This window comes from Cyprinodon variegatus, unplaced genomic scaffold, assembly GCF_000732505.1.
Source record: "Cyprinodon variegatus isolate N-32 unplaced genomic scaffold, C_variegatus-1.0 Scaffold337, whole genome shotgun sequence".
In the NCBI taxonomy this organism is placed as follows: Eukaryota; Metazoa; Chordata; class Actinopteri; order Cyprinodontiformes; family Cyprinodontidae; genus Cyprinodon; species Cyprinodon variegatus.
This window is the reverse complement of record NW_015150790.1, coordinates 288032-300362: the sequence shown is the minus strand read 5'-3', so window position 1 is coordinate 300362 and position 12331 is coordinate 288032. Positions and strand designations below refer to the sequence as shown.

The 12331-nt window shown below is 37.9% G+C and overlaps 1 protein-coding gene across 1 annotated transcript; it reads right to left on the bottom strand.

Moving 5' to 3' along the window:
• Positions 1–2504: 2504 nt before the first annotated feature.
• Positions 2505–11778, bottom strand: nxpe3 (neurexophilin and PC-esterase domain family member 3). The gene is made up of 6 exons (XM_015385383.1): positions 11633–11778; positions 9175–9351; positions 5592–6373; positions 5082–5149; positions 4787–5008; positions 2505–4714 (listed from the first exon to the last, which is right to left on the bottom strand). The coding sequence occupies exons 2-6, from the start codon at positions 9265–9267 to the stop codon at positions 4152–4154; spliced, it is 1728 nt and encodes a 575-aa protein (XP_015240869.1). The 5' UTR covers positions 9268–9351; positions 11633–11778; the 3' UTR covers positions 2505–4151.
• Between the last annotated feature and the right edge of the window lie 553 nt (positions 11779–12331).

The following is a 12331-nucleotide window of genomic DNA, read 5'->3' as shown; positions in this document are numbered from 1 at the left end:
ATCAGAAAAATCTACTTGAGTACAGTAAAGAAGTATTTGTACTTCGTTACTTCCCATCTCTGCCTAGCAGTCATGTTTATAGACTGTGGGAGAAAGCCGGAGTACCCGGAGAGAGATGAGACAGATGTTCTTGCATATTGTGAACTAATTCAGTAAGATATAAAAGCTTCTCACATGTAGGATGTAAGCTTTTATACATTTTGGGATGAAAATTACAGAATTTACAACAAATTGCTGCATAAAGATGTACGGTATAATATATATATTTATTTATTTATTTTTTGATTCAGCCTGAACTTTTTGCATTGATTTTAATTCAATCTGGTAGACCAGGGGTTCCTGGTCGTCAACATTTAAACCTGAATATTAAAGGAAGTAAAAGTAAGATGTAGGCTTTTCTTAAGATAAAATCTATGTGTGCACAATTATTGGGCAACTATTGCTGTGCAGAATTATTATGCAACTACATAAAAAAAATATATATTTTTTTCTATCCCACATTTTTATTTGAATCCATTAAAATGAGAATAATAAACATCTCATGATGTACAAATAAAGTCAGTGGCCAATATATTCAATAACAGTAAGCAGCCTTCCATTCATACTGTCTGTCAGCTTCTTGATCTGTTAATGATGTTAATCTCTTGTTTAGGAAGGGCTCACAAGTTCTCAAAAGGGTTCAGTTCAGGTGAAGAGGGGAATCACATCATTAGTCTTTCCTCTTCAGTCCTTTACTGATGGAAGCCGTGGATTATTGTCCTGCATAAAAACCAATGTCTTCTAAAAACCGCCTATCATCTTGGGTGTTGAGTCCATCTTTAACCTGTAAAGGTCCAACCAGTTCATCTTTAATATTACGGCCCTTACCAGGACCCCACCTCCTCCTTGCTCACCTCCTATGTGATGTGGAACTTAGCTTCGCATTTGATTCTTCTAAAAGCTTTGGCAATTAATTTGCTTTTTTTTTTTTTTTTTTTTTTATCACAAACGATAAACATTTGATGGATCTGTGATCACACCCCAATCAATAGTTTGGCAGTTTCAGCAGTGCTGCATCAATTTGTAAGTCTTTTACAATGTTGGACTTGTCAGTCACTTAAATCTCTTTTCTGGCCCATTTTGCCTGAGAAAAAGAAACTACTTTACTCTTGATTTAGGTTGTTGATCTCATTCAGCCTTACACAACTATACAGCTGATTGGCTTATAACAAATGAGCATTCAAGTTTATACAGCTTGAAGAAGGAAAAAAGGCATAGAAATTATGATACACTTGCCTATTATTTGTGCACACAGGTATGCGGTGAAAAGAACACACCTAAAGGACAAAGGTACTCTAGGACTAAGATTGACAACCACTGATCTAAAGAACACCAATAAGGCCACAGTTTGAAGGAAAAATAATTTCTGGGGTATCAAATATAGACAACAATTGGATTGAGCTGCTTTGAAATGAACTAAAACAAGCTGTTGATGCTCCAAAACCCCCCAAAGGTGTTCAGTTTAAACAATTCCTCCGGGGTTAGGTCCAGCTGTTTTCAGGTGGGAAGGGGAAACGGGCAGGGCTGCCTCTTTTTGCCGCTTTTATTCAGTCTTGCAATCAAACCACTGGATGAAACAATTTGTAGTGACCCCACTGTATTTGGTGTCAACACTGATTGGGGAACCCATATAATTTCTTTATATGTCGACGATGTTCTGTTGTTTCTCTCTAGGGCTACCACTTCAGTTGAAAGAGTCGTTGCAATTATTAATCCGTTTGGCTCATTTTCCCCTTGGGAAGACAATGTTACCGTATATACCTAAACCCCCCTTAAAGTGGTTCCGTGCAGGATTTAAATATCGGCATATTTGTCACACCTGTCTTCAATCAGATGTTCAAAACAAACTTTGTCCCATTATTTGAAAAAAATAAAGCCAGACTTTGAACGCTGGAATTGTCTTCCTATATCTTGGCTGGGCAGAATTTCACTTCTTAACCCTTTAAAGGGCAAGTGACCATTGATCACCTGCATACCCCTTAGAAATGGAGCTCCCCTCTGTCCCTCAGTGAGGTCTAGAAGCACAAGATCTATATCCACCCATTCAGCAAAGGTACTGCTACATGGCTTTACATTTTATTTTGGCATTTGACCAATTAGATGAGCCCTTGAATTATATATTACCTACTGCAAATTAAGTTGGAAAAAGAATAACAAGTCAAGAAAAAAAGGTAAAAAGCTAATTGAAAAGTTAGAAAGTAAAGCTAAAGGGTTAATAAACCTCTAAGGTTATGTTATACCTAAAAAAATGTGTTTCTTTCACTCTCAGAGTGTTTTTCATGAATTTCTTGTAGAAGCACTTTTTTTATTTTTCTTAATATAGTTGGGCAAGTTGGTGTTTCTTGTTATTACATTGACATTAATTTTTGCCATCAAAATATTCATATTTTTTAAATGTTACAAAGTTAATAAGGTCTTGTCTTGGATTCCAATAACATATAAGGTCTTGTCCTGGATTCCAATAACACACTACAAAAATTATCTAAAAATGAGTGAAAATGTCTTAAAATACGTGTGTTTACCCTTAATTTGAGTACGTAAATAGGAAAATCTCCCAATGGAAGGAACATTTTTATCCTTAAAATCTGATTATTTGATATTATGCAATTGAAATAGGAAACTGTACATTTTCCCTTACATGTAAATGGTCTTATTCCATTTGCAAAGTGTCTCACTTACCTGCTCAATTCAAGAAAAAATGCACTTATTTTAAGAGAAAATTACTTAATTTAGATATTTAAAGTCTTTCACTGAGTGCCCTATAAAGGGTTAAGATGAACATTCTCCCTCGCTTGTTGTACCCAATTAGAATGATTCCTATTTTGTTTACTCAGAGCCGGATCCACATATTAAAAGTTGGTTTGGTTCCTTTACCTTGGCCAAAAGAAGGGCATTCATAAACATGTCAACATTACAGTTGTAAATTGTAATCAACTACAATTTAAGTTGATTGACAAAAGTACAAGTTTACATGTAAATATGCCAGATTATAAACCCTCATGTCTATCTGCTGTCCCCTTTCAGGGTTTATTAACTCAGGTTTTCTTATGTTAAAATACTTTGATGTTAAAGTTTTGGTCATCTTAAAACACTTTGTAAAGAAAACAAATGAAGAATAAATCTATGAGAAAAAAAGTTTTTATAGCACCATTAGCTTTTTTCCACCACATCATTATGTAAGACAGTCAGATCACTTAAAGATTTCATACACAGGGACATTTTCGTACCATTTTAAGATTTTACTAATCTTTGCTTTGTAATTCCGTCAGATTACTAATTCATCTTTTATTTCAGCTTACATTTTGTACAAAGGAATTGCGATAAAGAAATTCAGATAGACTTCGACTTTATTAATCCCTCTGGATGTCTTGTTCAAGCTCCAGCAAAACTCATGACGATGACTGGAACTTCAGCCTTGAGAGTTTCTAACAAAGACTCTAAGGCAGAGAGTAAATCAACAGTGAACAAAAACAAACGTGTCTGATTGAATCTTAAAGGTTGACCGTCTCACCTTCCTCTGGATATTATGTAAACAGATTTGCCATGCCCCCCCACCATCCTTTCTTCTACATCTGGTTTCCAGGAGCAGCTAAGGTGGACCTGATGGACACTAGATCTCAGGAATTATGGCTGGGAGGGGGCTCTGGGCTGGGCTCATGGATTTATTCTCAAACGTACCAACAATATGTAAGAAACATGTACCCTGAAACCTTTATCATCAAAGATGAAGACCAAATGCATCTTGGATGGCTGTTCTGGAACCTTTTTCGTTGTGCTTGACAATGACAGTAAAGGCAATTTAATATAGAGATAAATAGTATTGACTGCTCTGACTCAGGTCATCATGGATACAGAGGCATAAATAAAGAGGCATTAATGACCTGTAAACGGAAGATCGCTTTGGCATCAACGACAGATGAGGAATGGACGCCATAGTCTTTGGCATTTCTGAAGCAAAACGAATGCAGTAAGGAAAATATAAAAACATCCACTAACATTTGGTAGATTTCTTAGTAAGGTTAGCAGCTTCGGGAGGCAGAACAGAATAATCTCTGTTCACATGGTTTCCTTTTCCCTCTGACAATTGATCCATTCATTAAAAGTCTCAGCAGCTATGTTTGGCTCCTCTTTTCCTCAGGGCAGACATAAGACAGAACCATGTCTATCATGTTCTGAACGATGGGCTGAGCAGGATGGAGGGCGTGTGGGAGGTGGTGAGCCAAAGTCATTTCCCAGGCGTCCACCATCAGAACGTCCAGCCCCCTGAACATGGCCTTCAGCACCGCGTCCAGCTGCAGGGAGAACCAGTCGCTGTTGTAGAGGCTCACTTCCTCATCCATAGCTTGGAGGTTGGCCGATCGGATCACCACCAGCGTCCCCGGCGCTCGGCCCTGCAATTTCAACACCGCTCGGCGAATGTGCCGCAGCCGCCTGATGTACACCTCCACAGGGAAGGTGCTGAAGTGGGCCCAGATGCTGAGGACCACCACGGTGTTGGGGCCCCCAGAGAGGCCGTCCAGCTCGTTGGAAACATAACGCAACTCGCTGGACAGGACCGTGGAGAAGCGGATAGGTGGGCCATGGCAGCGGTAATTTAACAGGATATTATGAGTTGTATCCACCGCCATAAAGGGCCCCACATTTTTAGGACTGTTCAGGTTTATCTCTTTGATTTCTGGGGGGGAAAAAAATAAAAGTTACTTTAGGAGAGGGAAGGAAAGGGGAAGGGAAAGGAAGGTCGGTTCACCTGGTGCAGAGGCAATAAGGTACTCAAACCACTGTCGAACGGTGGAGTCTCCGTACATGTTGACCACCTTGTTCCTCAAACACTGTCTGATTGCAGCCGAATCGTTAAAGTGACGCATCGTGGCCCCCCCCAAAGGCCTCCACAAGTCTTTGAAGTAATACCCGGAAGGCGCGAGCTGGACGGTATCTGTTTTTACTGAGCTGCCTTTCCCTTCAACGTTATCTGTTACAAAGGAAGATAAGAATCAATAAAGTCAAAATAAAGGCAAAGCTGGATCGAGAGGTGGAAACTTTACCTTCAGGAGGCAGAACACTGATTCTATCTTTTCCAGAGGCTGGAATGCGAACTTTGATGTTTACACCGCTGAGAAATAGACATTTAAAACAGATAAAAGTCGTGTGAGAACAACAATAATAGGCACTAAACCAAGTGAACTAGTTTATAGAAAACAACCCTCCACCTAAACTCATCACTCTTTGCAGATTCTTTACAAACCATTGTAGTGATGCCCCAACTGACTTTAGACGCAGCCAAAATTGGTCCATTTAGAGTAAAAACTTAAATCCTTAAAACCAAAACCAATTTCTACAACTTTTTTACTGTACCTAAGGAAATCTACAACTAATTTATTTAAGGTTTAATGGGAAATCTTGTTGCTTTTTCAAAGTTTCCAGAATGTCTACAGCTTTTTATGTTATAATGATGCTTATGAAGTTTGTGGAATAGGTCTCTCCTGTTTCAGTAGTAAATATGTTTGCATGTTGATGGATGGATGCTGAAAGATGGCTTCTAAAACACAACAAACCTCTGGAAGAGCAGGGCCTCCTTGTTGGTCAGAAGGTTTTTCAGGTACCCTCCTTTAGCGTGGTTGATCCTGGTGTCACAGCTGAGCATCTTGGGCTTGTAGCAGTACCAGGGCTCGCCCGTGTACAGGTCTGTATAGTTGCACAGAGGATGCTGGTCAGAGGGTAAGCACATGTTGCAAATTGTGGTTTCCGACAAGAAGCCAAGGCGGAAAAGGCTCTTGAAGAAAACTCGGCGGGGCTGATGTTCCCTCAATTGTTTCAGGACGACCACCGCCTCGCTGGGGTGCACCAGTGTTATTTCAATCCGCGCGGGCCCAGCCCAGAGCAGTGGGAACAAGGCAGAATAAATCCCATTCCTGTGGTCCACCACCGTGCCAGCTACACCCGCCCCCAGCTCCGGAGAATGCAGCCTGGCTAGTAGAAAATCCCCACCGTATCGCTTTGGACGACCCTGAAAGTCGTGGATTTGGACCAGAGCCTCCAGCTGGTCCCCAACGCGCCACTCTTTCCTTTCCTTCTTGGGTAGGATGGTAAAGGAGCTCTGAAGAGGGTTGCTAGTCTGGCGCAGGGCGGGTGGAGCGATGTGCGATGGAGGGCCGGGCCACTGGATCGAGTCCAGCAGGTAATGCTCCTCCAGTTCATCCTCAGGGGAGGGTTTCTGGCCCAGGTGGGCACAGAAGGTGAGGTTGTGATTGTACGAAGGGAGGTTCAATGTGAGGAGAGATGAGTGGAGCCTTGTCTGCAGCTGGTAAAGGGCTGAAACCGTGTGGCAGTTCCAACTCTAGAAAAGACAAAGATAACTGAATATTAGGCACAGCCTGATACTCTGTGGAAATGTCATCCTAAAATATAAGACAATCATATATTCCAATCAAAAAGCCTCTTTCTCACTGCCATTTTCCCATCATGGCAGCCATGACTCTTCCTGGTTATTAAGGCTCCTGTTTGCTGGTCATCCAAGTCATATTCATTCCATTGCTTAATAGAGTAGCCAACAAAGCCTTGTTATGGCGGAAGAACAGGTCCAACTCTTAGAATGGGCAGGCTTTGCGATCGTTGTTGGCCTGTAATACCTGCAATACTGGACTATGCCTCTGAAAAGGGAGTCGTTAGGGTCCCTTCTCAGGGAAGAACAAAGCAAGGCTGTCATTATTTGTACACGGTGAGTGAATCCTCTGTGGACAAACTATAAATGCCATGAGAAAGCAGATGATGTCTGAGACATTATATATACACAAATGGTCCTGAAACTGAATATATTCTACATTTTTATACTATTAAAGTATCTCAAACTATACTGAATACAAATTATTTCTTCCCTTTTTTTGATGTTACTTAAATATATGGAGAGGACAAATGAGAGGAGGTCAGTGAAAAATACTGACTGTCTTTACTTCACATGAATACTCATATCACACTGAGACCCCTGTAATTATTGTTTTTTTCCTTGTATGGCAGAAAAATTTGAACATAATATTTTTGTGTCCATTTGAATTGGGTTAAATATTGGGCAATAATTGTTTAAACTTTTGAAGCCTTCTTTCCTTTTCGTCTTTATTTACATTTGGACAGTGAAGACATGTAAATGTAGAAATATGTTTTAATGATTCCTTATAATAATAATATCTGGTAAGTTATAGTATTGCTAACTATAAAGTGAGACAAGAATTACCAAGTTTTTATGACATGCAGTAATTAAGGAGTTTTTCAACACTTTCGTCATTTTTTATTAAGGTGAATGGTCTTTATTTTTGTATTTAACATAATGCAAGGGGACCATTATGCTTTAGTGTTTTAAATAAAACCTATAGGAAAGAAATGAAGTCATTTTAAAGGGTGATTTCATCGTTCAAAAGAAAACTGTCTGCATTAATCCTTTTTTTGGCAGACGAAAACGCCATTGTCTGACTATTGCATTGAGTTGGGTCTGAGTGAAAAGTCTGAGTGAAATAGGGTAATTTAAAGTGGAAATCCATCGGCTTTTATGTACCCTGCACAGAAATACGTATACGTTTTGAAATGTAACTTTCTTGTAATCTAAGATACATTAAAGGTATAGTGGAGGATTTTTGCAAATTTTTGGAAAGACCTCCTCTTCACCACTTTTACAAAAAAATGCACATGCACAACCCTGTACCCGCTCCCAAGAGGAAACGCCTAATAAACACGTGCGAGAGTGTGCAGGAGTCCATTTTTCCTTGTGCACTCTCTGTTTTAAAGTTGCTGTTTGCATCACTCTTACAAGCTTACTTTCCAAAAAAAGATTTGCAATTTTTCCACTATGTCAGACTCACCAGCGTAAGTGATAATGGGGAGGAGCACGTAGGGCGACCTTATGGAAACATATCACTAGGATGATTAACAATTAGTAGGACCAATTATTTTGATGATCCACCCAGAAAAAGAACATCCTCCACTATACCTTTAAATGAATTCGTTAAAAAAAAAACAACTAAAAACATTTTCTCGTTAATGTTTAAATTATTTATTGGGCTACATATCTCCCTGTATGGTGATGGCTAAAAGATGTGGAGGTAACGCAAGCTGCCCTTATTATTAAACGGGGAGATTCTTACTTTCTTTTTACTAAATTAATCTCTTAAAATGGGGCTGGGAGGGTTACATATTTGCAATGAGGGGATTATTTACCTAAACAACTGAGTGTGACCAGCATGACAAACTGATCTCTTATTCTGACGCAAACTCTGGGCTTCATGCAAATAAGGTCTAAAGCCTCAGCCGTGGATGATCTAACTCTCAGGTAACATCTGCAAACATTTAAAATCCTGCAAATCACAACGCAGCTAGACAGAAAGCTTAAAGAGTAAAGCATCTGCTTTGTTGAGCATTCAGCATTTCTGCATCTGCACACACCCTAAATGATCCCATGTCTCGACATGTGGTAAGCATTACGTTTTTTTTATCAACAGCTTCCCACATCTCTGAGTTTTCAACTTCTTCGAAGAGCTTTTTTTTTTGTTTCACTTGCGTGAAAATGTTTTTTTTTTTTAACACGTAAAATTGATTCACTTTTTTTGTCTCATATGGATGAAGGCATGAACATGCAGCAAAACCTCAATTGCGAAATCCTCCAGGAAGTGAAATATATCTAACTACATATGGTTAGGCTTCAGGGGCTGGTTTTCAGAGTGAGAAGCGGAACAATCTAAATGTTACATTTAGAACGCAGTGTGCTTTTCTTTTCTAATATACATTTTAGCTTTTTTCCCCAAAAAAATTTTTAGCAAAAGACCTGGGGGTCCTGCAGCTTAAGTTATGAAGTGTTTAAAAGAAAGGGATCTCTTTTTAAAAATGTTCCCAAGTAAGCAGTTTTAATTAGATCAACTTGTTCCTCTTTTTCCTTCTATATTTATGCTCTTTACTTGTTAATGTTACCTATTTAGGACGTTTTCTACATATACAAACCTTCCGAAGACCTCAAGTGTGGCAAACAGCTAATTTTAGTGTTTAACAAGATCTACAATTAAACCTTAAAGAATAAAAATCCCTCTTTAGATAAGTTACATGCATCACATGGAGGCTGAATTGAGAAAAAAATAATTTCTTCACTTCTTTTCTCACCTCGATATTGTGGATGTTGCACAACAGGAAGATGACCCCCGACAGTGACAGTAAGAGGAAAAGCAGAGCATATTTGGACAGATTTCGGCACATGGCGTCTTCCTTTTGTCTCTCATGATCAGGCCCTGTTTTTCTGCTGTATTTCACCACAGCAATGGCAAGATTTAATCCTGAGCTCTGTAAACAAGACGGAGACAGAACAGAATCATTATTTGTCCAGTTTGTGGAAACATAAATCTAAGAGCTTATTCTTTCTGGGTTAGGTGCACTAAAGATTGGATTAGTAAATTTATTCACTCTTTAATTTGGTCACATTTTCTATAATCAGTGACCTGCAACATGTGGTTCCAGAGCAGTAAGCTCCTTAGACACTCAACAATGGCTGTTCATCACTTTGGTTAAAATAATAAGGATCCAGCAAAAATTTGCACAAAACTAGACTAAACAAAATTCATGACTTTCTCAATTTTCTAATTGAGAAATAATATTATATAGCTTTCTATATAGCTTTTTTTTGAAGTGGGAAAATGTTTTTTAAACATAATCTTCCAAAAATATCAGCAATCTATTGTGTTACATATGTCATAGTTTTTTTTCTTTATAAAAAGGTCATGCAATGTTAGCGGCTCTAATTGAGTTTTATTAGAGTTGAAGTCAAAAATCTTTTTTCATTTTTTTATTTACAAAATAAATTAAACTCTAGTTATTATAAATAAAAAATGTATAACACAAATATATATATATTTCTTTTTAAGGGGCAATTATGTTGGTTTTCAAGCTTAATCTTCTCAAAATATTAGGAAATCACTGAAAAATGTGTTTATTCTTTTTCCTCAAGTTTATTTTTCTTCATTTTAAAAAACAAACGCTGAAATGATACAATGCTTGTTTATAAATGACAAATCTCCTCTGGTTGATGTTTAATTAATATAAAAGTTATCTTTTTCTTATTGTTAAAAAGGTCATGTGATGTTTTGCAGCTCTAAACAAGTTATTAGCTTAAAATGAATTCCATATTGTCTCTAGCTTATATAAGGTTTGTGGAGCCCTGAACTATACGGTGCAACATGACAAAAATATTATTTTTGCAAATAACTTTTCAAAATGGGGGGAAAACTAGAAAACAACCCAACTGTTCAACAAACAGAATTTTAAGTAAAACTATAATTAGATGATAAAAAGTATAATAGGATCATTTCATGAAATAAATAAATGAAAGCGTTACAATCCACTGTCCAAAAGTTAAAATGCAGTACTGTTTTATTATTGGATAGTAGCTGTTTAGGTTGCTCTGCTCTCATTTCTGCTTATATGTCTCAGTTCAGGCTTTAATGGCACATTGGCCAGTCACATGAAAATCACACAGCGCTTCGTTTCAGAGACCTTGGGGATCAAACTGTTTACTCTAAAAAAAGAAAACTGTTACAAAACAGAGTGAACAATGGGTTTTATTGGCATCATCACAGGGAAACGTTAACAGTCCTGGAGAAGTTTAGAAAAATCGCTCAGCTCACTAATCTGACCTTTTTTCTTTCATCAGAACAACAACAACAAAAAAAAAATGAGCTCACAATCCAGAGCAATTTTCTGGATCGCTATAGATTCTATTATTTCTACTTGTACTGGAGTGCAATATTTTGCTAAGTTCCCACTCCTCGGTTGGTGTGTAAATTTTAGCATTATTGAGGATCTCAGAGATGGGCTAACATAGAAAATCACACAATATTTTCTTATTAAGCATTATATAAAACTATTTACCAAAAAATTTAGCTAAATAACTAAAACACAAAACAAATATTTAAAAATGTATAAATACAGCATAATAGCATAATAACCAACAAAAATAGAAACAGTGACAGCACAGTTAAATGAGAATTTGACCTAATATCTAATATTGTACAAACCTAACCATTGATGTACTGTAACTTTTTTTTTTATGAATGACAGATACTTCATTGAGAAGGGCCCCAGAATTGGCCGTTTTTGCACCCAGGGGCCCTTTTCTCCTACCGTACAGCCTGGATAGAGGCGCAAAGGAAAAAGCTGCGGAGGATTACAGGCTCTTCAGCATGAGGAGGGTCTCATTGCTCTTCTGTTGTCGTAGGCTGACAGAATTTGGTATTTATATATTTGATAATAACCTTAACCATCAGCAAAGCAATAATAAAAATCATGTTTTTTTAGAAAAAAACCCACAAGACATATGAAGGCCGCTGATATCATCTCTAATAGCGCAGTTTACATTTACGGTAAACAAGCTAACGGTCATTTTCACATCCGAAGCGCTAAATATTCAACCTTAACCTGCTTCTATTACATTGACGGCAGCCAAAAACCTGAGCAGACAAACATTATTTTACACATAGTAATGTGCAAATCACATGCCTGAATTAAAAGAGCAAACAAAAAAGCGTTATTGTGTGAGAAGGGGATAGATGTGTCACGTTGGCTTACTTACATGATTTCATGGTGTCGGACCGTGAGAAAATGATAGAGCTGAGCCAAGGAGACTGGAGGAAAAGCTTTCCGAGGATTGGAGGCAGCGTCCCCCCCCTCAAGATTCCTCCAATTGGGCCTCAGATGATGTGATGAGAGAAAACCGTGCTGAAAATGGCTGTTGAGGTGAGTTCAACTGCGCCCTCTGGTGGAGAAATTATGCAAAGCTAATAAAGACACATCCTACAGGTCCTGCTGCTTTAATTACAGCAAAAAGGTAAAAAAAAAAAAAAAAAAAGTATTGACTTTTGCACAATGCCCTTTCCAGGTTTAAAAACAAATCCTATCATTTTTTTCACCTCACAATAGCTTACCACTTTGTGTTTGTATTTCCAATGAGATTCCAATCAATATATATTAATGATTGTGGTCTTCATGACAGTATGTGGAGAAGGTCAACTTTGCCACTGTGTGTTTATCTATTTATGCCTGACTGGGATTTTGTCCTTAAACATAATTCCCCTCAATAAAACATCTAAAAGCTCCTTTCATCAATATTACCTTTTTTGTTAACTTACAAGTCAATAAATAAATTAGGTGTATTTTTTATTTCAAGTGACCCTTGAGTTGTTTACTTCACATTTAATTAATATCAAATTAATTCTGGGAGACCTGGTTCTGCTGGAGGTTTCTTCCTGTTAAGAGGGAGTTTTTCCTCTCC

Excerpts from the sequence above, each read along its gene's own strand:
- nxpe3 (XM_015385383.1), bottom strand. The coding sequence starts at position 9,267 with ATGTGCCGAAATCTGTCCAAATATGCTCTGCTTTTCCTCTTACTGTCA. Across the intron at positions 5,009-5,081 it reads CAGTGTTCTGCCTCCTGAAG|ATAACGTTGAAGGGAAAGGC; the intron begins GTAAAGTTTCCA and ends CCTTTGTAACAG. Across the intron at positions 4,715-4,786 it reads CCTTATTGCCTCTGCACCAG|AAATCAAAGAGATAAACCTG; the intron begins GTGAACCGACCT and ends TTTCCCCCCCAG.